The 26070-nt window shown below is 41.4% G+C and overlaps 1 protein-coding gene across 1 annotated transcript in view; it reads left to right on the forward strand.

The window, feature by feature from the left end:
• The window catches only part of LOC126428076 (protein disulfide-isomerase A5), a 139998-nt gene that overhangs the window by 58589 nt on the left and 55339 nt on the right, over positions 1–26070 (forward strand). Inside the window, exon 3 of the mRNA XM_050089965.1 lies at positions 6349–6553. Within this exon, the coding sequence (XP_049945922.1) occupies positions 6349–6553 (205 nt within the window). The remainder of the gene's footprint in view (positions 1–6348; positions 6554–26070) is intronic.

Below are 26070 nucleotides of genomic sequence, written 5' to 3' on the forward strand. Positions count from 1 at the left end.
CCGTGTGGAGATCAATTTACTTAGGTTGTGTATTGGTCACTGTCTTTTTAGCCATAACCATTTGTTAAGTGGTGCTCCTCCCATTTTGTGCTCATTGCCCTCAGCTTTTGACGTTTCGCCATTTCCTGACGGAATCCCTTCTTTTAACCACTTACGTTACGATTATCAGCCATTTTAGCAAACGGGGGCAGTCGACCGCATTTACTTTTATCCACTGTAGCGATATGGTAAAGAACATTTAATCTTTAGTTTGGGACCTTAATTTCTTTACGGTGTATTTTATGGACCTTTCTCCAAGTCCCTGTTTTTAGCTGTCTTTCTATTCGTCATTTGGGCTTCGTGTGTAGTCGTTTTTAACTCCTTTTCTTTCTCTTCGTGTTCTACGGTTCTGCGTATGACCTTAGTTATTTTTGCACCCTTGCACGCTAAAACAGAACAGACAAAAAATGAAGATACATTTTGCCTGCACAACACAATGGTTGAAATCACTGAGCTGTACAGCCCACACAGTGCCAACCAAGTTTAATTTGTGTGCATGTAGTAAGCCTTCTGAACCAAAAACCCAAATTGCTTTTATACACTTGCCCATGTAATGGGCTTAATCTGAAGTTATAGACATTACATTTCAGCAATCAATTTCAAATCTCTTAATTACACTAATAATTGTTTGTGAATATTTTGTGGCATTACCAATTGCAAACTTTCTTTCACACCCCCACCAAACAGCTTCTGAACTGTACCGTCACCACAACTAAGTACTTTTATTAAGACCGTGAACACACACTGTCCTTTTCTGTCTCGTTTCATCACAAAGAACTGAAACTGTCATCTTTCACAGCTTCTTTTAACTTTTCTCCTCCTCTTTGAGGATTCAAACTACAGAACGTTCCCACAGTCTTCCAGTTGAGGGCAAGTCTCCAGCACCTTGAAAATGTCAGTAGACCCCATATTAGAGTACTATTTAACACTTTTTAAGGAATTAAATTATTAATTTCATTGCCTTTGAAATGAATGAGGGATACAGGATGCATTACCTAAGCCCAAATATCACTGAATGAAAATAAGATCTTAACCACACCACGGGGGGTACTGAAATGTATTGGATTGTTCGATCATCATTTGTGCTGCTTGAATTGTGCCTGCAATTGCATTTGTGTTCAATGGTTGCAGCTCACTAGTCTTCATATCTTGCCATCTCTAATATCAAAATAATAATTAATGTACTGAGTACGAAAAGTGTATTCAGTTTGATTCCCATCCCCACATTAACATAGTAATTGATATTATGAAAAAATATCGATATTAGTTCGATTTCAGGGCTTCCGATTGCCAATATAGCGACCACGCAGCAATCGCGTGTCGAGTGGCCAACTCACGCACGTTTAAATAGAGGGTTGCCAACTTCGATACATTGTCCTGTACTTCGTGCAGTTAATGTTAAGCTGATGTGTGGCAGTTAGTTAGGTTGAGGAGGTCCTCTATTTCTACAATTTGAAATTCTTGCCGCACAAAAGTGGCCAGCACAGGAAAGTCCAAATATTGCTGATTCGCAAGGTCTCGGTCTCATTCTTGCTTTTACAGTAAGAGTAAGTTTTTAGTACAGGATGGTGGGTTCTAAGAAAGTGTGGAGGTGTTATCTTCCCTCCCAGCTACATCTCATCTCATTATGTAAAACATAATCTGTCTACTTTTAATAAAACTAGGAAAATTGCTGCCCCCGAATGCCCACATCCGAACTGTGCATCAATATAAGTTAAACTCAGAATTCTTCCCTTTCAAAAATGTGTAATGTTACACAATCCGGGTACTTATTTGTTCATCCACTCTCTCAACTTTGGACAAACAAATTTTCCCAGTGGAATATGTCTCAACAAAATCTCGAGTGGTCGATACGAATTCTTCTTTCTCAGTTTTTGTTCGTTTTGCCACTGCACTGATGTCGGTGAGAGTAACTCACCTTTTGACGCCAGTTGTCATTGGTGCCTCCTCCTTATTCTTTGTTTGGGAAGAATTGTTATTGATATGTTTTAGGCACATGTCCTTTTTCTGCCACTCAGTTAGCACATTGCAGTATTTGCATATAAGTATCTTTATAATTTTTCCAAACACGTAAATTCCTTCTGACGAAATTCTTTTTCTCGGGTGAAAGCTGTCACTAGCCTATTAACAAACTGCAGCACAAAAACGAATCACAAAGTGTAAGACTGAATGCTTCGACCAGTGTTGTTACAAGTCATTGCAAATGGATTACACAAATCACTACAAAAATTTTTGCTGAAAAATATAATACATTTTTATTTTTCAATTCTTGCCCACCTACTACCATCGTGGTGTAATGCTGATAGTATGATTGGCCTATGTTCCAAAGTTAAAAAAAGTATTTAATGAAATTTTAAAAAAATAAAAATAAACAGTGTCACTGCTAAAAACTGTTTGCACCTGTCTAGACGAATCTGCTCACTGTCGCTGACTTCAGTACAGACATCTGATATAGTTGGAAATTTATCAGCTTCATGTACATCCTCCAATGGGTAAAGATGGGCTGTAGTCATTCTTTCAATCGTAGACTCCGTTGGCTGGAATGTAGCGGAGCAGCAGCCGAACTGCTTGACGCAATGTGATGCTGGGAGAGTTCCATTCACTGTAGGTGCAGACAGGCAGCTTCAAATTTTCATTCTGAATATCTGGTTGAAAACCAACATTTGAAAAGGAAATTAATTTTAGAAAATGATAATGAAAATTTGGAAATTGGGGTGTCCCATCTCTAACTCTTCCTCATTCATTAAGTAATCTCGTGACATAACTCTTTTCCCTTCATATACAGATTCAAACAAAAAGTATCTGACAATGTTGTTAATGTAGGTGCAACTTCTCTCTCCGTACGAAACGAGGCTGTTCTCGGAGATAATACAGATAAATGTTCTAGCAGAGGGTCATTAAATTTAAACCACATTTGAATTTCTTTATATCCACGAATTAAGAAGTTGCAGCATCTTTCCCTAAATTCCGATATAGGGTGACGCACAACTGAAACATCCTTTGACTTCATTGCTTCCAGCAGCTCTACACCTAAATACATGCTAATGTCCATAAAACTGGTCTCATCTGCAACCTCTACAGGATCTACAATAATTGTACCGAAAGGTTCTTTCTGAACGCAATTCTGTTTTGTGTAGGTTAACAAAATATGTTTAGCAGATTTTTCCATTTGTTTAAATTTAGCACTACAGCTTTTGAAGACTGAAAGTAAACATTCATTGTATTAAATTTGGGCAAGATCCACTTCAGAAATTGGAAATACCATTTAATGAATGGCTCAGGGAGCAAGTTGCAGATCTCTTTGCACTTATTAAACTTTTCTGTTGCCCACTGAGCAACAAAAAATAAAATTCACATATCCGACTGCTCCAACATTCATTCCACAAAAGAAAGTAGTGACAGCCAATGAGTCTGCATTGGATGTGGTATTTTATGTTCTTTAGGATGCATACGTTTTTGAAATTGCACTAGCCAACATTGCAACTTAGTTTTCAGAATTATGTGCACATGTTGCAAATTCCTCTCTATGACTAGGAAGTCTCTTGCCTCCATTATCAGCACAGAAGTGAATCGAATGACAAATGCCTTTTGTTCGTACATTTCCAGGAAGAAACTCTTTTAGTCGACTGGATACTGAATTGTGCTTCTCCACCATAGTATTTGTGCCTTCTGAGCCAATTACATTTTCTAATGGAAAAGTATATTGTACTAAGGCATGAGTGAGTTTCTCATACAAGTTAGCCCCAGTTGCCCCACTTACAGACACTGTAATTAGTTCAGTCAAACTGAAGAATTTGCTCAATATTATGCTTTCCATTCTGGCATAATAGCACACAAAAATGCAAGCAGAACTGACTGAAGCAATATTGCTACTTTCATCTGTCAAAATGGAGAATTTTACCCTGTGAGGCTTGGAAATATTATCATTTTTATGAAAAGATGAAATAAAATTTCTTATAATAGTCGTAGTTTCGCTCCTTTTCATAACATTTTGTGTTATCTTAGAATGAGAAAACACACCTTTTAACATAGCTGTCAAGTGGTCAGTTGTGTTAAAAAGAATATCACGAGCAGATAGGAACACAGTAATTTTAAGCTTGGGTTCATAGTTCATTTTTCAGGCGTGATTTCTTTGGCGTAGAAACACTTCACACACATCCATCACTTCTTGACATTATACGTGCATAATAAATGACACAAAATGTTAATGTTAATGTTATATGTTCTTTGACAAGCGGTACTACATTACATATCAAAGAACTGAGAATGATTGTTAAACAGCTCACAGCATAGCTGCTGGTGTAATGAGAAATCATAAACCATGGAAAGCACCTAGCCGAAATCCATTGTTGGTTAAATACGTAAGTATTAAGCCGAACCATAATGGACAGACAGCACTAAAGTCAACCCTACTGAGCGACAGGGTCGCTGTCAGGCTCGTGCGTCGGATGGTGTTCTTATGCTCAACTAAATAATGTAAGCAAAGTCCATTGTCGTGCACATAGTTTGTAATCGCTTGACAGTAACCTAATAATGTTTGCAGGGTTGATTTGTTCTGCAATGGTTCCTCACTCAGAAAGTGTGAATTTCAAAATTATCATATTTTCACTTATAATGCTTCACTTAGGATCGTATATCGTACAGGACTTGAAATACACCTGAAACCCCTGTCGCCGGTGATCAGCTACAATTTCCAACGTGCAATACACCGTCACCTCAAAGAATGCGCTGGACATAGTTGATTGGTTTCCTTGTGCTAAAAGTGAAGTTTATCTGATATACAAGGAAGTGGTGTAGAATCGATTCGCCTCGATATTCAGATTTCATTGCCATAAGTTGAATTGAATTTTCACAGCTAACTTCAAATGATGTGATTCTACACAATTTCTTCGATCATTTTGCGATTTTGCTTAAAGATATAGTTTTGCATTTTGCGAAAAAATTGTAAAATTTCGTAAAAATTTCTCAATTTCATGTTTTGCAAAAAGGGGATGCTTCTACTCGCGTGCAAGTTAAGAGCACTAAACGAAACAGTTGGCAATTTAATCGTGGAAGTACTGTCTTGACTGAATTATTCCAACGTTGACAAGTAATTTTGAGGAGGACAGAAGGAAGTCACCATTAAGTTTAAACATCCCGTATGATGTTCGGTTTGATATAAGTCAAAATGTAATTTGAAATTGTTATTTTTAATCCAAGTAAGAAGCTCAGGAAGAGATTTTTCCGTGCAACTGATAACTTCCTCACAGGTTTCACCAATAGACAATACCGTCAAATCACGGCTGTGCATCGCAGTGACTGCAAGTACATATGACCCTAATTTTCGAGGTTGTCTTCAGTCCGTGACACGTAATGGATGATAATTCTGCAAGAATGGCTGCCACACGTGTTTGCAGAAAGTCAGATAATCAGTAAAGTAGCCATAGGCTGAAAGAACCAAAACGGAGAGCTCCAGGCTGTTCGCATATTCGTCACTTAATGCGAGCTCTCACAGCGGCAGTAATATAATTTATGCTTCTGTGAATCACGCTCTGTTCCCTCTTGCGTGAGACAAACGTGGAGGCTCTAAAGGTGTAATTTGTTTATTTTCAAATGCAAAGTCGTTTAGCAAGTTACCGAATTTTTTATCAGTAAGGGCACAATCGTCTAGTTGTGACGTCGGCCTACTGCTGTCAAGGATCACAGAATTTGGCCGAAGTATGTCGTCGTGAGGAGTTGGTGCTGTGTGCTATATTTTGCACTAGAGCCCACAAGTTGTCTAATTTCAGTTCTGTGTATTTTCTGTTACTTTTTTTATTGTATCTATTTATTCATTTTTTTTAAAATGTACGTGATCCCTCTGTACATCCTAGCACGATAGCGATCGGACCTCGATTCTTTTCTGGAACAAACTCGGACGCACCCTGTGAAACTCCACTATACTGAGCAGCAGTCCAGTGACGTCTCAACTCGACCGTACTGCGGTTATCGACGAACAGTTCGGCAGTTTCACCTCGCAAAATAACTTACATTTGGAAATTAGCACAGCACGTCTTCGTAAGTTCTGAGGATGTTTCCTGTCGGGGGAGATGACACACACAAACGTGCCTCAGACCACAGCACGATGAAAAACTGACATCACCAGTGCCGTCTGTGTGTTGTCGCGCACCTAAACTCTTCGGCTCGGTCCCGTACGCCTTTCTCGGTTAACAATTTTCACGAGAGTCGGTGCACTTCGAAGTAGGTTTCCTACAATTTTTCCACACATTCGCCTGTCCAGAGAGCGCAGCAGTTTTGTCGGTGTTAACTAGTTTCGGAAATGTGTCGCAGGGAGGCCCGCAAGATGTGCCGCAAGCTGAAGGTGGACCCCGAGCCGGTGGTGCTGCGCCACTACAAGGACGGCGAGTTCCACAAGAACTACGACCGCCCGCTTACCGCGCAGTCTGTCGTCAGCTTCATGCGGGACCCTGCCGGCGACGCGCCCTGGGAGGAGGACCCGGCGGCCGCCGACGTCGCGCACCTGCCCGATGCCGCGGTCAGTCACCAGTATACCGACGCCCAGTAGACCTGCTGCTAGAAAGAATAAAGTCTGACCTCAAATGATCAATGAAACTGACACCTTTTCTGATACTTATTTCGCAAGAAACACACCGGTGTGCAAAACTTGAGGACAAAAGTAACTTCCGCACCACTGCCGAGTAACGTAGTTTGGTGAAAAACTCGGTCCGTACGTAGAAAGAATTACTGCACTGTAACACAGATGACGACTGAAAGGAGTATACAGTGAGACGAACGGAAATGACGCTCTTATTCGAGGGTAATAATTACACTGAAATCAGAGTGATTTATGATGGCCCGTAGGCATTATAAAAGGCACAGATCGGTTCTTAATAGGGTGTTTGTGTTTTATCGTCACAGACGACAGTGCTTGCTCTGTGACGGGCTTCCGTGGTGGCCGTGACCTCGGTAAGGAATTGTCGCGGTAGGGCATTCCGTTCCTCCGGCAGCAGTCGATAACTTTGGAGGGTCGTACCCTACGACGAGAAGTGGAAATACGTAGAGCACCCGTTAACGTCATCGAAAGCGATTGTTTTGCCGTTCCGGGTGTTTCGGTGTGGGTAGGCGTAATGTTCCACGGTGCACTGATCTCCAAATCTTTGAACACGTCACTCTCACGGGTCGACATTATTGTGACACTGGACCCCTTCCGCACGTGCGTCTGACTCCGACTTAATATTTCTGGTCGACATTGCGTCATTGCGTCAGACAGTCCAGGTGGAGGGGCTCTTTGCACGAGACAGGATATTCGGCAACGGGCTGCCCGTTTCCACGGTGTAAATCCCCGTGAGAATGTCCGGGAAGTGTCGGCGAGGTGTGTCGCGGGACGTCCGTACGCCGATGACAGTTCGACAGTTATCGGCCACTGGTGGAGTAACAGAACGATCTACTGTGAGAACTTATTAGTGACCTTTTAGGCCAGCACAGGAGCTCATTGTAGGTCGTGCACTGTCGTCTGTGGTGATTTCGCACCACGTTAAAAACTGTGTCGTCCTCCCCTCCTCCTCTCTTCGCCACCTCCCGCCCCCTTCAGTAAAAGTGTCATTTCTGTCCATCTCGTTGTGTATTGCTTTCGGTTACCTACAGTACTATAGTGTAACAGCTATATCTATCTACGGATGAAGTCTCATCGAGCTCTGGCACTCGGCAGTGACACGTCCTGCGAATGTAAGTTTTGTTCTTAAGTTTGGTTCACCAGTGTACATTTTTTCCTTGTAGTGTGTATATGGTGGTTTTAAAGATAAAAATATCTGCTCTCTATATATTAAAAAAATGTATTTTAGTTCAAAGGTAATTATACCACCAGTATCACACATTCAGAGGCACCTTTTTCCACATATATTCAGCTTATAGGAAAGAATGTGGATGTCTGTTTCAACAGAAAGCAGTTGGCTAACTCAATCTTTACTATGAATTCACAAGAAAGTTGTACCATCACTGGCACAAAATAGGCTATATTTCCAGCATAAATCTTGTGAAGCTGGTTTTTTCTTTACTTATGTGAAAAGTTGTGGCAAACTACACCAGTATCGCGGAAAAGAGTCGAAGTCAGCCCCGTGTAAGCGCAGAATTGTGCCCGAACTGGAAAGAGTTAAATCTACTTTCTTGGCAAACCCAGAATCCTGTACCCATTTCTCTGTAAATGAATTTTTTCGCAATATCAACCTGCAATCTGGGAAGCAAATAGATGTGGTTCTTCCATCAGCATACACTATGTTGTAGTCTCCAACAAAATTCAATATCCCTCTCTCTTTACAGCCTTGAACTTCATTTTGATGTCTGTCTCTCCCTTCTCCGTTTTCCCCCCCACAATCACAAAGTTTTAAATCATTGTTATAGTGCAAAAACTGCTATTTTTTTAGTAGCGTGAGAAAAGAATTAACTTCCATGCCCTTAATTCTTTTTATAAAATAAAAAGTTAATTTAATTGAATTTTTTGTCTGTTTGCTGATGACACCTGCATTACTCATGGAAAATAAGCACAGATTGCAAATCCTCAGCAGAAAAACAGCTAGACGTAAAAGTGTCACCTGACAGCTGGTGGTGCGCTTGAGCCCGGCCTGCTCTCTGCTGGCCGAGACGGTAGTGTGTGCAGGCCTGTGGCTGACAGGTCTCAGTCCCAAACGTATTGCGTATTTTCCCTATTATTATGAGGTATTCGATGACTCCGTAATGTTAGGATGTGCAATGCTCATTTTTCGTTTTGGTAATTATTATTATTAGCTTATGCTGCTACGTAAAATTTTGCAGGAGGCCTTTCAACATTGTGTGATTAGTGAGCACACTTTCTTTTTCACAGCTTTATTTGGTTACTAACAACAACAGTTCACTTGTTAAAAATATTTGTTTGTTTATGCATTTTGGGCAAAGCCCAGCATCAGAACATCACTTGAAAGGACTTTATACTGGGTGTTACAAAAAGGTATGGCCAAACTTTCAGGAAACATTCCTCACACACAAATAAAGAAAAGATGTTATGTGGACATGCGTCCAGAAACGCTTAATTTCCATGTTAGAGCTCATTTTAGTTTCGCCCACCTACTCTCAATGGAGCACGTTATCATGATTTCATACGGGATACTCTACCTGTGCTGCTAGAACGTGTGACTTTACAAGTACGACACAACATGTGGTTCGTGCACGATGGAGCTCCTGCACATTTCAGTAGATGTGCCCGTACACTTCTCAACAGTAGATTCGGTGACCGATGGATTGGTAGAGTCGGACCAATTCCATGGCCTCCACGCTCTCCTGACCTCAACCCTCTCGACTTTAATTTATGGGGGCATTTGAAAGCTCTTGTCTACACAACCCCGGTACCAAATGTAGAGACTCTTCGTGCTCGTATTGTGGACAGCTGTGATACAATACGCCATTCTCCAGGGCTGCATCAGCGCATCAGGGATTCCATGCGACGGAGGGTGGATGGATGTATCCTCGCTAACGGAGGACATTTTGACCATTTCCTGTAACTAAGTGTTTGAAGTCACGCTGGTACGTTCTGTTGCTGTGTGTTTCCATTCCGTGATTAATGTGATTTGAAGAGAAGTAATGAAATGAGCTCTAATGTGGAAAGTAAGTGTTTCCGGACTTATGTCCACATAACATATTTTCTTTCTTTGTGTGTGAGGAATGTTTCCTGGAAGTTTGGCCGTACCTTTTTGTAACACCCTGTATATAGTACATTGTATACATATAAGTGATATAAAAGAACTTACATTATGTATGCTGTGTATTAAGTCCTTTTATGTGATGATATAGTTATGGGCCGAAACACACAAACAATGGTTTTTAACACGTGAACTGTTGTTATTAGTTGCCAAATAAACCTAAAAGAAAGGTTGAGCTCAGTATATTTTGAGTATTAATTCACTCGAATGCGGTCTCTCACGATGATTTTACAATAGTGGCTTCAGACTTCTTTACATGCTGTGCCCCCTTACATACAATGTAACAACACATGTGTTTAATATTCCACCTTCAAATTATTCGGGGGGGAAAAAAACGTTTTTGTCCCAACAGCTGTACAATTTTATTTATTCTCTACTGGTTTTATTACTTTTGAATGCATTATGGGAACAGCAGTGATCAATAAAATTGTAAATAATTACTATTAAAAACAGTCTTGATCACAATTTATTTTATAAGGTGACCGGTTTCGACCACTGCTGTGGTCATCTTCAGACCATTGAGTGGAAACCCCTTTCTGTTGGAGAATCACAAAAAAAAAAAAAAAAAAAAAAAAAAAAAAATGTTTGGTAAAATACAATTACAATGTAAAGATAAAATTATTTGCTAAAAGTCTTAATAATTAGAAAGACCTTTTTTTTTTTTTTTTTTTTTTAAAACAAATACAGAAGAGTAGACATTCTAAAGCAGATCATCGAAAAGCTCAAAGAAATGTTTGTCTTTGAACTGAAGTTGTTCGTTTAAAACAGATAATGGATTACTTTTGTGAAGTGAAAAAATTTCAATTTCTTCTAAGGTATTTAGCAGTGGTCCTTTTGGCACAGTATGTAATATTTTCAAATTCCTAGAAATGCAACCCTCAGAATGATTGTATTCATCAAGATGTTGACCGAATATTGATTTGATACGTGCAGCACCAGTAGTATGTTCTCTGAAACGTGTTAAAAAGTTTCGGCCAGTTTGGCCAATATACTGTTTCTCACAGTCATTACATATTATTTTATAAACACCTGACTTTTGGTATCTATTTGAGTCTCCAATTGTGTGTTTCAGTTTCATCTGTAGGGGGTTATTAGTTTTAAATGCTATTGCCACGCTTGTGTTCTTAAATAATTTATTTATTTTATCTGAGATAGGTCCCATGTATGTCATTTGTGTAAATCTCTTCTTGGAATTTATAACGGCATCATTTTTTTTTTTTTTTTTTTTTTTTTTTTTTTTTTTTTTTTTATATATAACAGATCAACTTGATGGGAATTATAATTGTTAGCAACTGCTATCTGTTTTAATGTATCAATTTCCTTGTGATTCTCCAACAGAAAGGGGTTTCCACTCAATGGTCTGAAGATGACCACAGCAGTGGTCGAAACCGGTCACCTTATAAAATAAATTGTGATCAAGACTGTTTTTAATAGTAATTATCTACTGGTTTTGGTATGGGCGACAATCTTCCTAGGAGATACTGAAAGTACAAGACATACAAGTTTGTGATTTTCTACAGTTTTACACATGAAAGCAGGTGCAAAAAAAGTTGAAGCATTGGATACACATAATGCACATCAATTGGTCAAAAATACTTATATGCCAAATATAGCAACAAGTATGAAAAGTGACAAATTATCACAATAATTGTTTCATTGAGTTTCTACTGTTGTAGTGTGGTAATATCAAACAGTGCAAAAGCTGGTATGGAATGTAGCAATAATGCAGAAAGGATAGTAGTTACTCACCATATAGTGGAGATGCTGAGTTACAGATAGCCACAACAAAAAGACTGTCACACAATAAACAATGGCCGAAAGCTGACTGTGTGACAGTCTTTTTGTTTTGCCTATGAGTGACTCAGCATCTCCACTATTTAATGAAGTCTGGTAGTATGTGCTCGTACACACTTAACCATAACATCAAACAACCGTCACAAGCCCAGTACAAACAGGATCCGTATGAGAGGATACTATTTCATCTGTACGTAGTGCACGTGCCAAAAACAGTCCATAGATAAACTTATAATACTAAAAGAAGAAAATATTACACATTCATCAAAGGACATCAGGTTATAGTTGTGCGTTGCCACCGTATCTACTGTTTTGTTTCTTTGATCACATATGAAATGGGTAAACATTTAAATTAAGATGCGTCTATTAGTTGCGGTGACAAGGACACATTATACCCAAAAAATTGTGTCACTTTTGCATACAAAACTAAATAAGCATTAGCAAATATCATGTTTGTAAAATTTATGTACATTGAACTCACATAAATTATTTAATTTCAAATTTTACAGTCAAACCATAACACCCCCCCCCCCTTCCTCCTGCTCCTCGGCTCTATTCTCTCTGTCTCATCAAATTCTCTTTGTGACTTGGTAGTCCAAGAAGTTTTTATATAAGAACATGTATTGTCCATGCAGCACTTTACTAGCTCACAAACCTAGACCTCAGGCAACCCATGGCACCATTAGTGTTCTAGTAGGTGAGGCTTCATTTCAGAAAACAAATACAGTAACTGAGGAATGATAGTCTAGTGCAATGCTATTGTAGATGCACACTGAGATTATTAGTCTAACCTGACATAGTCATCAGATGTATGAGACACAACTTCCTAATTATCTTTTGCTAATTTATGGAGAGAAGCATGTACTTTCACGTGTATGTGATGTTTGCTGTAGAAAATTATGAAGTATAGGAGTCCCGATTATCTGCACGCTATGGAAATAGGTGAAAGTATGTAATGTACTGCAATATTAGTTATGTACATTGCTGTAAAAACGAGTCTCATTACTACTACTAACTACTTAGAGAGAGAACTTCCCAATTACTCTTTTGCCAATCAAAGGAGACATACATTTGCTTTCATGTGTATGTAGTTTTTGCTCAAATAGATAATCAAACATAGATGCACAAATACCCTGCGCACTATGGAACTAGTTTAAAAATACATTATGAGTTGCAATATAGTAGAAGCTGAAATTCATTACACTACTAATGACTTGATTAACTTTAGAAAGTGATGTACGAGAAATCAGTGTAACCTTTTACATAAATTGTACAGTTGTCAGTACTAGATAACATATTATATTTTTAATTCTCTTATTAGTTTTTAAAAATGCTAGTATTGCATTGTTAAATGCAGTTAAAAGTTTTCAATTTAAAATGCCCTCATTAACTACTCGTCAGAAGAAATAAACTGAAAATATAAATGGGTGTGCATACCACATTCATCTTAATGATACAACTTTTACAAAGGCCAGTTCCCAACATGTATTGAGACATAGTACAGTACAATATCATTCGTTAGATTTATAAACTATCAGTACAGGTCAGTCATATAAAGAGATACGTGCTAGGGAGGGTCCACATATAGTCAAGCATTCTTTATATTACCAGAAAAACCATCTTAGCCAATTTAGGTGGTCACATTGAGTTGTAGAACATCTATGAATTTCTCCAGAAAACTTTTATTTTTAAACCCTTTCTGCTCATTTAAGATGGCTTGTTGGTATAATTTGCAGGTGGCAAAATACTTCTGTTCCTTTTGATAGTTCCATGTAATTTCTTTTATTAAGTTTATGCAGTTATCTTAAATTCCTATGGGGTCGACCTGTAGGGTACTTGTATGCTCAGCGTGCTTAGAGCAGAGATACTGGACTGCCGGAAGTATTCTCAACTGCCTACCAGTTTGACCTGTGTAGAATTTTTCACATTGGTCACAAGCAATTCTGTACACCCTGGCATCTCGAATTAGTGGTTTTCTATCTGACATGTTCTTTAATAAAGTATTGATATTGTTTTCTATCTGAAATACGATGGAAACATTAGTTCCCTTAAAGATTTAGCATATTTTATCTGAAATGTTTCCAACATACTGAAAATTGACACACGTCTTTTTCTTTGGCTGTAATTTTTGAAAGTGTAATTTCACCATTGTTTTTTGGCTTGTCTCAGCCGAACCTTTTTACTGAATAATCTCTCTACTAGAGTGGAGCTACAATCTTTCCTTGTAGCCACATATTTCAGTGTGTGTGTAACTGTTCATCTGACATTGGTATTGTCAGTGCTCCATCCGTCATTGAATGAAAGTATGCTTTGTTACTGCAGTGCACATCAGAGGAAAATGCTTTCATCAGTGAGTTTGATACTGCTTCTCATAAGAAGTAACTTATTTTATATTTCCTCTGTGCTCCTTAGTTTAAAGACACTAATTCTGTCTGTATTCGTCTATTTATCAGGCACGGTTTAATGTTTATTTACTGTCTGAAATATATTTTTGTCATATTTAGTACAGACAGGTACTGTAGTGGCCGCGGTGTTCGAACGCGAGCCGAGTCGGTGACCCTCCGCTCGCAGCTGCAGGCCGGACGTGAAGGTGGGAGGGACATCCGGAACGTCCCACGTCTTCCCCAGTCGGTCCACTACTGTGGCCGCCCGGGTACTGCCCGCATCGAGTACGATCCCTCACCTGGAGTCGAGCCAGAGTTCGTCCCGTGGTGTGGCGGGCAGTGAAATACTTTCCGAAGGGCCGATCGGAGGGCCTCCCTGCTTCTCGTGACGGACAGGTTTCGAGTACTATCTGTGGTCGACAGAGTCCCCCGAGCCAGGGTCAGCCGCTTATCCTGTTCTGTAGGAAAGATCTCGGCTTTGACGGCGGTTCGGTTTACTGGCAAGTGGGAGCTCCAGCATTAGGTGCACAGTACGGTACGGATTGTGGAAGTTCTGCCACCTCGTAGACTGCAGATTCCGAGACTAACATCGACGGGTGACGGGTTTGCGGGTCCTGCTCAGTAGGTGAGGAGTCGACTACACAAAGGAAGTGGCTAGATGGGTAGTGAGGGCTGTGGGGTGGAGGGGGAGGGGACTGGGTGGTTTCAGAAACCACAGAATGGGCTCCAGTCTAAAAGGGTGCACAAACACAGGAAAGTAGACCTAGCAACAGTTGCTATTGTAGTTGAAACTTGTTGTACTTACATCAAGAAAGAACCAGAGCTCAAAGTGCTAATAGAAAGCACTGAAGCTCAAATAGTTATAGGTACAGAAAGCTGGCTAAAGCTGGAAATAAGTTCAGCTGAAATTTTTACGAAGGCCCTATCTGTGGTGGTAGAGTGTTCATTGCTGTCAGAAATAGTTTACCTTGTGGTGAAATTGAAGTAGGTGATTCCAGCGATTTAGCACAGGGAGAGGCTGTTGACAACTACAATAAATTAATAATTGATTCCTTTTACCAAACCCCTGACTCAGATGATACAGTTGTTGAACAGTTCAAAGAAAACTTGAGTCATGTCAAATAGATACTCCACTCCAACAATTGAAGTTGGAGGTGATTTCAATCTATCCCCAATACGTTGTCAAAAATACACGTTTAAAGCTGGCGGTAGGCATAAAACATTATCCAAAATTTACTCGAATGCTTTCTCAGAAAAACATTTTGAAAAATAGTTCAGGAGCCTACTCAAAGTGTGAATGATTGCATACTGGGCCTCTTAGCATTAAATAATCCTGAGCAAGAAGGGAGAATTGTGACAGATACATTGCTTAGTGACCCGAGGTTTTTGAAGTGAGACCAAATACCGTAACACCGAAACACACCAAAAATAAACACAAAGTACGTCTGTTTAAAACGAGCCGATAAAAATTTGCCTCGAGAGTTCACTTGACACCTTCCTAAGAGAAATTCTTAACTCCGTCCAGGCTGACTGTGTAAGCGAAGAGCAGATGTCGATCGTATTAGAAGATAGTATTGATGGCACTCGAGAGATATATGCCAAATAAATTGATTAAGAGATGGTACTGATACCCTGTGCTATGCAAAACTGGTCAGAACATTGTTGCAGAAACAGTGAAGATCATCATCATCATCATCATTTAAGACTGATTATGCCTTTCAGCGTTCAGTCTGGAGCATAGCTCCCCTTATAAAATTCCTCCATGATTCCCTATTCAGTGCTAACATTGGTGCCTCTTCCGATGTTAGGCCTATTACTTCAAAATCATTCTTAACCGAATCCAGGTACCTTCTCCTTGGTCTCCCCCGACTCCTCCTACCCTCTACTGCTGAACCCATGAGTCTCTTGGGTAACCTTGCTTCTCCCATGCATGTAACATGACACCACCATCTAAGCCTGTTCGCCCTGACTGCTACATCTATGGAGTTCATTCCCAGTTTTTCTTTGATTTCCTCATTGTGGACACCCTCCTGCCATTGTTCCCATCTACTAGTACCTGCAATCATCCTAGCTACTTTCATGTCCGTAACCTCAACCTTGTCGATAAGGTAACCTGAATCCACGCAGCTTTCGCTCCCGTACAACAAAGTTGGTCGAAAGATTGAACGGTGCACAGATAACTTAGTCTCGGTACTGACTTCCTTCTTGCAGAAGAGAGTAGATCGTAGCTTAGTGCTCACTGTTCTTTCAGTATGTTGCCATCCTGTGAGAATATGCATCCTAAGTACTTGAAACCGTCCACCTGTTCTAACTTTGTTCCTCTTATTTGGCACTCAATCCGTTTATATTTCTTTCCCACTGACATTACTTTTGTTTTGGAGATGCTAATCTTCATACCATAGTCCTTACATTTCTGATCTAGCTCTGAAATATTACTTTGCAAACTTTCAATCGAAATTGCCATCACAACTAAGTCATCCGCATATGCGAGACTGTTTATTTTGTGTTCACATATCTTAATCTCACCCAGCCAGTCTATTGTTTTCAACATATGATCCATAAATAATATGAACAACAGCGGAGACAGGTTGCAGCCTTGTCTTACCCATGAAACTACTCTGAACCGTGAACTCAATTTACCGTCAGCTCTAACTGCTGCCTGACTGTCCATGTAAAGACTTTTAATTGCTTGCAAAATTTTGCCTCCTATTCCATAATCTTGTAGAACAGACAATAACTTCCTCCTAGGAACCCGGTCATATGCCTTTTCTAGATCTATAAAGCATAGATACAATTCCCTGTTCCACTCGTAACACTTCTCCATTATTTGCCGTAAGCTAAAGATCTGATCCTGACAACCTCTAAGAGGCCTAAACCCACGCTGATTTTCATCCAATTGGTCCTTAACTAATACTCGCATTTTCCTTTCGACAATACCTGTGAAGATTTTACCCACAACGCTGATTAAAGAAATACCTCTGTAGTTGTTACAATCTTTTCTGTTTCCATTTTTAAAGATTGGTGTGATTACTGCTTTTTGTCCAATCTGATGGAACCTGTCCCGACTCCCAGGCCATTTCAATTACCCTGTGTAGCCATTTAAGACCTGACATTCCACTGTATTTGATGAGTTCCGACTTAATTTCATCCACCCAAGCTGCTTTATTGCAATGCAATCTATTGACCATTTTCTACACTTCCTCAAATGTGATCCTATTTCCATCATCATTCCTATCCCATTCTACCTCGAAATCTGAAACATTACTGGTCGTATTTTCACCTACATTGAGCAACTCTTCAGAGTATTCCCTCCATCTGCCCAAGGCATCCACAGGATTCACCAGCAGTTTTCCTGACCTGTCCAAAATACTTGTCATTTCCTTCTTTCGAAGACTGCTAATTACACTCCAGAATGGTTTTCCAGCAGCTTGACCCATAGTCTCCAACCTGTTTCCAAAGTCTTCCCAATATTTCTTCTTGGATGCTGCAATTATCTGTTTGGCTTTGTTTCCTTCTTCAACATAACTTTCTCTGTCTACCTGAGTTCTAGTATGTAGCCATTTTTTATACGCCTTCTTTTTCCTTTTACAGGCTGTCTTGACTGTGTCATTCCACCAAGCTGTTTGCTTCATCCTACCTTTACACACTACTGTTCCAAGACATTCTTTAGCCACTTCTAGTACTGTGTCCCTGTACCTTGTCCATTCCTTTTCCAATGACTGTAATTGACTACATTCAACTAACTGGTACCTTTCTGAGATCGCTGTTATGTACTTGTGCCTGATTTCCTTATCCTGAAGTTTCTCCACTCTTATCCTCCTACATATGGACCTGCCCTCCTGCACTTTCGGCCTCACAATCCCAATTTCACTGCAGATTAAATAATGATCAGTGTCATCAAAGAATCCCCTGAATACACGTGTGTCCCTCACAGCCTTCCTGAATTCCTGATCTGTTGTTATATAGTCAATGACAGATCTGGTTCCCCTGCCTTCCCAAGTATACCGGTGAATGTTCTTATGTTTAAAAAAGGAGTTTGTGATTACTAAGCCCATACTGGCACAGAAATCCAAGAGTTGTTTCCCGTTCCTGTTGGCCTCCATATCCTCTCCAAATTTACCCAAAACCTTTTCATACCTTTCTGTTCGATTTCCAATCCTGGCATTAAAATCACCCGTGAGCAGGACACTGTCCTTGTCCTTTACTCTACCAACTACATCACTGAGTGCATCATAAAAACTATCCATCTTATCTTGATCTGTCCCTTCACAATTCGAATATACTGACACAATTCTAATTTTCTTGCTAGACACTGTCAGATCTATCCACATCAGTCGTTCGTTTACATACCTTATTGCAACTATGCTGGGTTCCATTTCTTTCCTGATGTAAAGCCCTACATCCCATTGTGCTATTCCTGCTTTGACTCCTGACAGGTAGACCTTGTATTCTCCCACTTCCTCTTCTTTCTCACCCCTTACCCGAATGTCACTAACAGCTAAAACGTCCAGCCCCATCTTACTTGCAGCCTCTGCCAGCTCTACCTTCTTCCCAGAGTAGCCCCCATTGATATTAATAGCTCCCCATCTCATTACCATTTGTTTGCAGACCTGGTTTATTAAGTCAGTCTCTCTTTACTTTTCCAACAAACTTCCCATACAGCTACTCTCATTAAGTACCCTCAAATGTAGGAGAGATTAGTTTCACAGTGTTGAAGATTTACGCATTTTAGAGCCCGTATTTACTAGACCTTTTCTTGTTTTTGGTCTGTACTACCACCTCTAAAAGTTGATCAGGGACCCTTACCTCAAACTGATCATTATTCTTCTCCGTCACACCTGAAAATCTGCAACATAATCACGGACTCACCCTGTACACAAGGCTTAATCCAGAAGTAAGGTTCCCAAAGAGTTGAAATCTGTCAAAACTGCTGTGCGCAGCTGTTCCCCAACTCGCGATTCCGCGCGGCCGTGCTTCGCTGCACTGCTCGGTACTGGCTGGGCAGCTGTCCGCAGTGGAGGGAGGTGACCATTTTTCCTCACGTCAAGTACGAGATTTGTTCCGTGATTCGGTTTTTGCACGTGAAAATGAAACCACCAGCGGATATTCGTCAGTCAGAACAATTGTATGGCTAAGAGTGTACATCTGTTTGACACGTCTGAAAATGGCGCAGAGAGTTTAGTGACGGTCGGAAGGTGGTCCACGATGAAGTACGGAGTAGAAGAGCTTCATTTCCGGAGTTGCTTATCGAGATGGTCCGACACGGAGTGCTTCCAAACGGGTGGATTACCGTCTGTGAATTTGTTCCTCGGATTCCTAGAGTTATTACGGTACAGGTGAAAGAGCTTTGATGGAAAAGTTGTTGCACTCGATGGGTACTGCACGTGCCGACTGCAGAACACTAGGAGAAATGTCTTCACTGTGCTTGCCAGTTTCTTCAAAAGTGTCGAGGAGATAAGGAAAGATTGTCGGACTCCGTTGTAACGGGATACGATACGTGGGTGTTTAATTTCACTCCCAAAACGAAAGAAAAGTTCAGACAGTGGCGTCACTCGGGGTTCCGACAATCTCCTTCTTCTGACAGTCGTGGCCACTGTGTTATGGGATCGTAAGGGGATACTGGTGATAAGATTTCGTGGAACCTGAGACATCGATCGAATCGGACACTTATTGTGCAATACTACGAAAATGCAGGCAAGCTATCCGTAACTGTCGGAGAGGACAACTGACAGAAGGTGTAACGCCGGTTCGCGAAATGTCCGTCCTCACGTTTCCTGCCAACCCGGGAACTTTGACAAATTTTGATTGGACTGTCGTGGTCCACACACTTTACACTCCGGACCTCGTGCTCAGTGATTATCACTTGTTCCCAAAGTTAAAGGAGCACTCGAGTGGCTAATTCATTCGGAGCGACGATCGAGTCAAAGGAGTGGTGAAACACATCCTCGGCGGGTTGGCAGCAGAGTTCTATGACCTGGGGATACAGAAATTAGAGCATCGTCTACAAAAATGTGTAGGAAAACGTGGGAGTTGTGTAGAAAAAATAGAGCTCAGTTTCTTCTTTCCAATGATGTAACTTTCTATGAGAGTAAACAATGTTCTCTCTTTGTAAAAATGGGGGGGAACCTTACTTCTAGATCAGCACTCATAACTTACGTAGAGTGACACGTTAACTTGTGAAATAATTCATTTAGAGAATTTGAGTTTCCAGAAAATGGTGGGTTTTCTAATACACAGTGCACTTTGAAACTTCTCTCTCATAAAATGGTACCTAAGTACTACACAGTACAGAGTCGGAGCTCCGCAGTGCCCTCGAACACTGCCCCGACACAGCTCTCGGGCCAGATCGGATCCGCAGTAAGACGATTAAACATCTCTCATCTGACTACAAGCGACATCTCCTCATCATCTACAACCGGATCTGGTGCGATGGTGTATTTCCGTAGCAGTGGCGGAAGAGCACCGTCGTTACAGTGCTCAAACCCGGTAAAAACCCGCTCGATGTGGACAGCTGTCGGGTCGGGTCCTGGAGTCACGTGGTCTACTGGCTGCATGTCAGGTCGGCTTCCTCCTGGGTCACTCTACCACTGATAATCTTGTGTCCCTCGAGTCTGCCATCCGAACAGCCTTTTCCAGATGCCGAGACCTGGTTGCCGTCTGGTGACATATAATTGCCACATTATACGAGTGGGGTCTCTGAGGCCCGCCCCCGATATTTATCCAGAATTTCCTGTCGCTCTCTACTTTCCGTGCCGAGTAGGTGCCTCCCGTAGTTCCCCCCCATATCCGGGAGAATGGGGTCCCGCAGGGCTCTGTATTGAGTGCCTCTATTTTTAGTGGCCATTAATGGTCTAGCAGCAGCTCTCGGGCAGTCCGTCTCACCCTCTCTGTATGCAGATGACTTCTGCATTTCGTATTGCTACACCAGTACCGGTGCTGCTGAGCAGCGCCTACAGGGAGCCGTCCACGAGGCACAGTCGTGGGCTCTAGCCCACAGTTTCCAGTTTTCAGCCGCAAAGTCGTGTGTTATGCACTTCTGTCGGCGTTCGTCTGGAACCGGAACTTTACCTTAATGACGATCCACTCACTGTAGTGGAGACGTATTGATGCTTAGGACTGATTTTTGATGCCCGATTGACTCAGCTTCCTCACCTTCGTCAGCTTAAGTGGAAGTGATGGCAGCACCTCGGTGCCCTCTGCCGCCTGAGCAACACCGACTGGTGTGCAGATCGTTCTACGCTGCTGCAGCTCTACAGAACCCTTGTTCGATCCCGTATTAACTGTGGGGTCTGGTTTACGGTTCGGCAGCACCCTCTGCATTGCGTTTACTCCACCCGGTGCACCACTGTGGCATTCGCGTAGTGACGGGAGCTTTTAGGACGAGTCCGATGACTGGCGTCCTAGTGGAGGCCGGAGTCCCCCCATTGCAGGCTAGGCGTGCACAACTAGTGGCCAGTTAAGTTTCTTAGGTCTGTAGTTCTCCCGCACATCTGAATTACCGTCTCCTTTTCCCACCCACGGCTGTTCGTCTCCCACACCGTCAGCCCAGATCGGGGCTTCCGGTTGCAGTTCGTGTCCGATCCGTTCTTTCCGAGCTGGAGTCCTTGCCTTTACCACCTATACTCGAGGTCCGTTCACGTACACCTCCGTCGTGTATACCTAGGCCACAGCTTCGCCTGGACCTTTCACGTGTCCCTGAGGACTCGGTTAACCACGCGGCTCTCCACTGCTACTTCCCCTCGATTCTCGACCTGTACCGAGGCCGCGAAGAAGTGGTTTACACCGACAGCTCGGCGGCCGACGCTCGTGTCGGCTTTGCGTTTATTCGTGGAGGACGTACCGAACGGCATTCTTTGCTCGGTGGCTGCAGTGTTTTCACTGCTGAGGTGGTGGCTGTATCTCGTGCAATTGAGCACATCTGTTCGTGCCCCGTGGAGTCGTTTCTTCTGTGTACTGACACCTCGAGCAGCCTACGAGCTATCGACTGTTGCTACCCTCGTCATCCTTTGGTAGTGACCGTCCGGGAGTCCATCTGTGTCCTGCAACGGTCCAGTGGTTTGGACGTGTTTGTCTGGGCCCCAGGTCACGTCAGAATCCCAGGCGACGAAGTAGCCGACAGGCTGGCCGAAAAGGCTACGTGGAAACTGCTTACGGGGATCGGCTTCTGTGCGACTGACCTGCGTTCGGTACTGCTCCGCAAGGGTTTTCAGCTTTGGGAGACGGAATGCTGTAACTTCTTCACACAAGACAAACTTCGTGTCATTAAGGAGACTACAAATGTGTGGCAGTCCTCCGTGCGGGCCTCTTGCGAGGACTCTGTGGTTCCCTGTCGGTTCTGCATTGGCCACGCCTGGGTGACACACGGCTACCTCCTGCGCTGCGATGACCCACCTCGGTGTCGGTGTGGTGTCCAGCTGACAGTGGCGCATATCTTGGTGAGCGGCCCTTCTTTGGCTGCCCTGTTTCTGGACTCTTTGCCATTAACAACTAATTTAGCTTTACATTTTATACGTGACAGTGGGTTTTACCGTTCTATACGAGTTTTAGCCCGTGTCCTCTGTCCCTTTGTCTTCTCCACTCTAATGCTTTTAGGATGGATGTTTTAATGTGTCGCGGACAGGCCGGCTTTTCCCTTTTATTCTCGTGGTCGGCCAGCCACAGTCGTCTGCTCTCTTGTTTTTACCCCTTCTACCTGATTCTTGCTTCTCTCTGTGGTTTTCTTTTCCTGTTTTGTCCACGGTAGTGCTGGTTGTCTTTCTGTCATTCTTCTGGTTTTTCCTTTCTCCTGTTATTGTGCTGTACGACTCATTTCTTTTCTTCTTTCCCTCGTGTAATTATTTTACCGGGAATAAGAGACCGATGACCTCGCAATTTGGTTCCTTCCTCTCCCTCTTTTAAACTGACTAACCGACCTAAGTTTGTTGCCATTTCTTGATTGTACTGCTTATAAATTAAACCAAATTACTTCATTGTATAAAGTGTATATGTATTACTTAATTTTCTGTTTTTTTATAATATTATTGAAGATCTATTTACCTCGTATTTTACCATTTTGTTACTTCTAAACTACGCACATCTTTATATAGATTTCATGCACGAAGCCACAACTACTGTGTAGTTGAGATTTGATGTGTGCCGTTCCGAATCGGTCTGTGGCAAGTATTCGATATGGGCACTGTGTCGTTCAGTTTGTTCATTCAGTGAGTCATTCGTTGTAGAGCTGTTAAGCTATATAGTTCTTAGGTCTTAATCTGTAGCGAGTACTCGAGATGTAAGGATCTAAAGTCACTTCTGGTTTTGCAGTTAAGCTGTAGAGTTGTTGTTCTCGCATCCGGTAATCGATGGGTGAACTCCTGTGCAGTTGCACTTCGGTCAGTATTTTTCAGTTGTTGTCTAACTTTGAAAGAACAGAGTTAATATGTTAACTATCAGCACTGCCACGTGTGAAATGTTATTAGAGCACTTGTAGATTATTTAAGTTGCCGATATGTGGTGTATTATGAAAATGATAGGTGTGATTTCCCCAAATTGCTTCAGGCAAATGCTGGGATGGTCCCTTTGAAAGTGCACGGCTGACTTCCTTTCCCATCCTTCCCTACACACACACACACACACACACACACACACACACACGCGCAACTCTCATACCCACTGTGCCTGCCTGCCGAGATCAGACTTCCTTGGCAGTCAGAGACAGTGGCAAGTGGTTGTGTGTGTGGGAGTCACATTTCTCTGTGTGCGTGTGTTTGTGGGGGGGGGGGGGGGGGGGGGGGTGGATTTTTGACTGAAAGCTTACCTGTTTAGCAGTCATTTTGTTGTGCCTGTCTGCAACTCGGCACTTCCAGTATATGGTGAGTAGCAATCTGTCCTTTTCATAATATTGTATACTAGTTATTAAGGCACTGACAGTATAAGGGAGGTGCAAATAATGTGGATTATGGAAAGGTTTTCAGTAATTACCACAACCACTTGCCTTTTTAATAGATGTATTTCAGTAAACTGTGATCAGTTTTAGTTCCCTAGTAGCTCCTCATCAGATGGTACATATACACGTACAGTGCCTTTTTTGTTGTAGGTTTGTGAGGCTTGTTATGTATCTGAGGCAAGATAGAAAACAACAGCAAGTAAGTGCTACACGTGGTACACTTTCACGAAATATTTACAGTATAAGTTCTACTTGAAAGGTGTTACTTACGGATAGTAGATGCTGCAGGTATATATTTGTTATGTGTAGCACATTGGAAAACAGTATTTGTGTTTTAATTGCTTTTACACACTACAATTAACAGACTTTGCCACAGGCACCAACTTCCGTGTTTTAAAAACCGGAGAGTGTGATTAAACTACAGGCTCAAATATCTCGTGTTGAACCAGACAAGTTGTTGGTTAACACACACTGGTGAGGGTTATATCTTACTTACAGGAAATATAGATGCCAAATTAACTTAAATTAGTAATAATTGAGCTGAAAATTAATATGTGCAATTTACAAGATGTATGAAACTACATTTTTAGATGATATTTCTATTACAGTTAAGAGTACTGGTGTTAGGATTATTTTTAACAGCTATTTTCTTCCGTGATATATTGGTTGAAGTGGCCATACAATTCTGAGGTTATCAGGTTAGTGGTTAATTTACAATTAATAAGGGGGGGGGGGGGGTTTGAATGAGAGGAGAGAGGGAGAGAGACTGTGAGAGTGGGGGTGGGTTGGAGGGAGAGAGAGAGAGAGAGAGAGAGAGAGAGAGAGAGAGAGAGAGAGAGAGAGAGTTTGTGGATGACGACAGTTTAGTTCTTCAAGTTTAAAGAGTCTTTAAAATTCTGAAAGAAGGGGTTATTTGCTAATTCTGTCTGTTCATTTAAAATGGTGTATGGTGATTTAGGTTTGTGGATGAAAAATCTCTAATTGTTCAAGAAGATCCATCATTATTCCCTCGACTACAGCGTGTAGGATACAGAGGTTGGTTTTTTGTCTGTAACGGAATGTTTATTTTCTGTGAGATGGGCGGCAAACTTTGACCTACTTAAGTTGTTTAGATGGAGTTTGCCCTATGTAGTAGCAGGAGCACCTATCACACCTTAATTTATGTATGCCAGATTTGTGAAAGGGTGTGATGGCTCTCGTAGTAATGTGGACTATTTTGTTTTGTATTCTGTTGTTTGTGTGAAAACTTATTTTAACATTGTGTGGTTCGAACAGCTTAGCGAGTTTGTACGACATGTTATCGTGAAAGGACATACAGACTTATTTGGTTTCTTCTGCTGCTGAGGGCTGGCTTGTTCGTATTGTTTTATCTGATTTCATTTTGACATCCAGTGTATCAATTATGGTTGCATCATAAATATTGTTTGATGATATTGTTTTTAAAATACTTATTTCATTGATTTTTATAGTAGGTTCAGCTTGAATTTTGTTTATTTGGTTGAGTGCTGATTTAAAGAATGCTAGTTTATGCTGATTTGAGTGGCGTGATGTATTGTTAATTATGACATCTGATATGGTAGGTGTCCTATATATTTGAAATTTATGTTTATTGTTGTGGTGTATTATATTTAGGTCAAGAAAGTTGATTCCATGTTGAGTTTGATGTTGTACTGTAAACTGTATTTTTGGATGAACATTATTAAGTTATCAGCTGAGGTGTCAACATCAGTGGCTGTCCCATCATATAGCAATTTAGTGTTTATAATAAATGCGTTTTTCCTTTCCTATTTGGTCTGCTTTAAAGAATTTGATTTCTAAGTCATTGAAGTACATGTCAGCAAGAGGGCTAACTGCCCATTGCTAGACCAACATTTGAATATATATTTTGTTGTTGAAGATAAAGTAATTGTGCGATAGCACTAACTCAAGCAGCCCCATTAGCTCATAGGTTTCTACATTACTTAGCTTTTTTGGACGCATTAAGTTATTTTTTATTATTCGAAGCGTGTGTATTATAGGTACGTCGGTGGACATGTAGACTATGTTGAAGCCTGCAAAGTTTGCTGAATTGGATATGGTGATGTCTCTGATGGTGTCAATAAGTGTTCTCACATGAAAAAGAAGGACAAAAGAGAAATTATTTGCCGTGCGGGAGGGGTCGATGTGTGACTTTCTTCAAAAATACTGGGGGGGGGGGGGGGGCAATCGTTATCGTGATGAT

Source organism: Schistocerca serialis, chromosome 12 (genome assembly GCF_023864345.2).
Source record: "Schistocerca serialis cubense isolate TAMUIC-IGC-003099 chromosome 12, iqSchSeri2.2, whole genome shotgun sequence".
Classification (NCBI taxonomy): Eukaryota; Metazoa; Arthropoda; class Insecta; order Orthoptera; family Acrididae; genus Schistocerca; species Schistocerca serialis.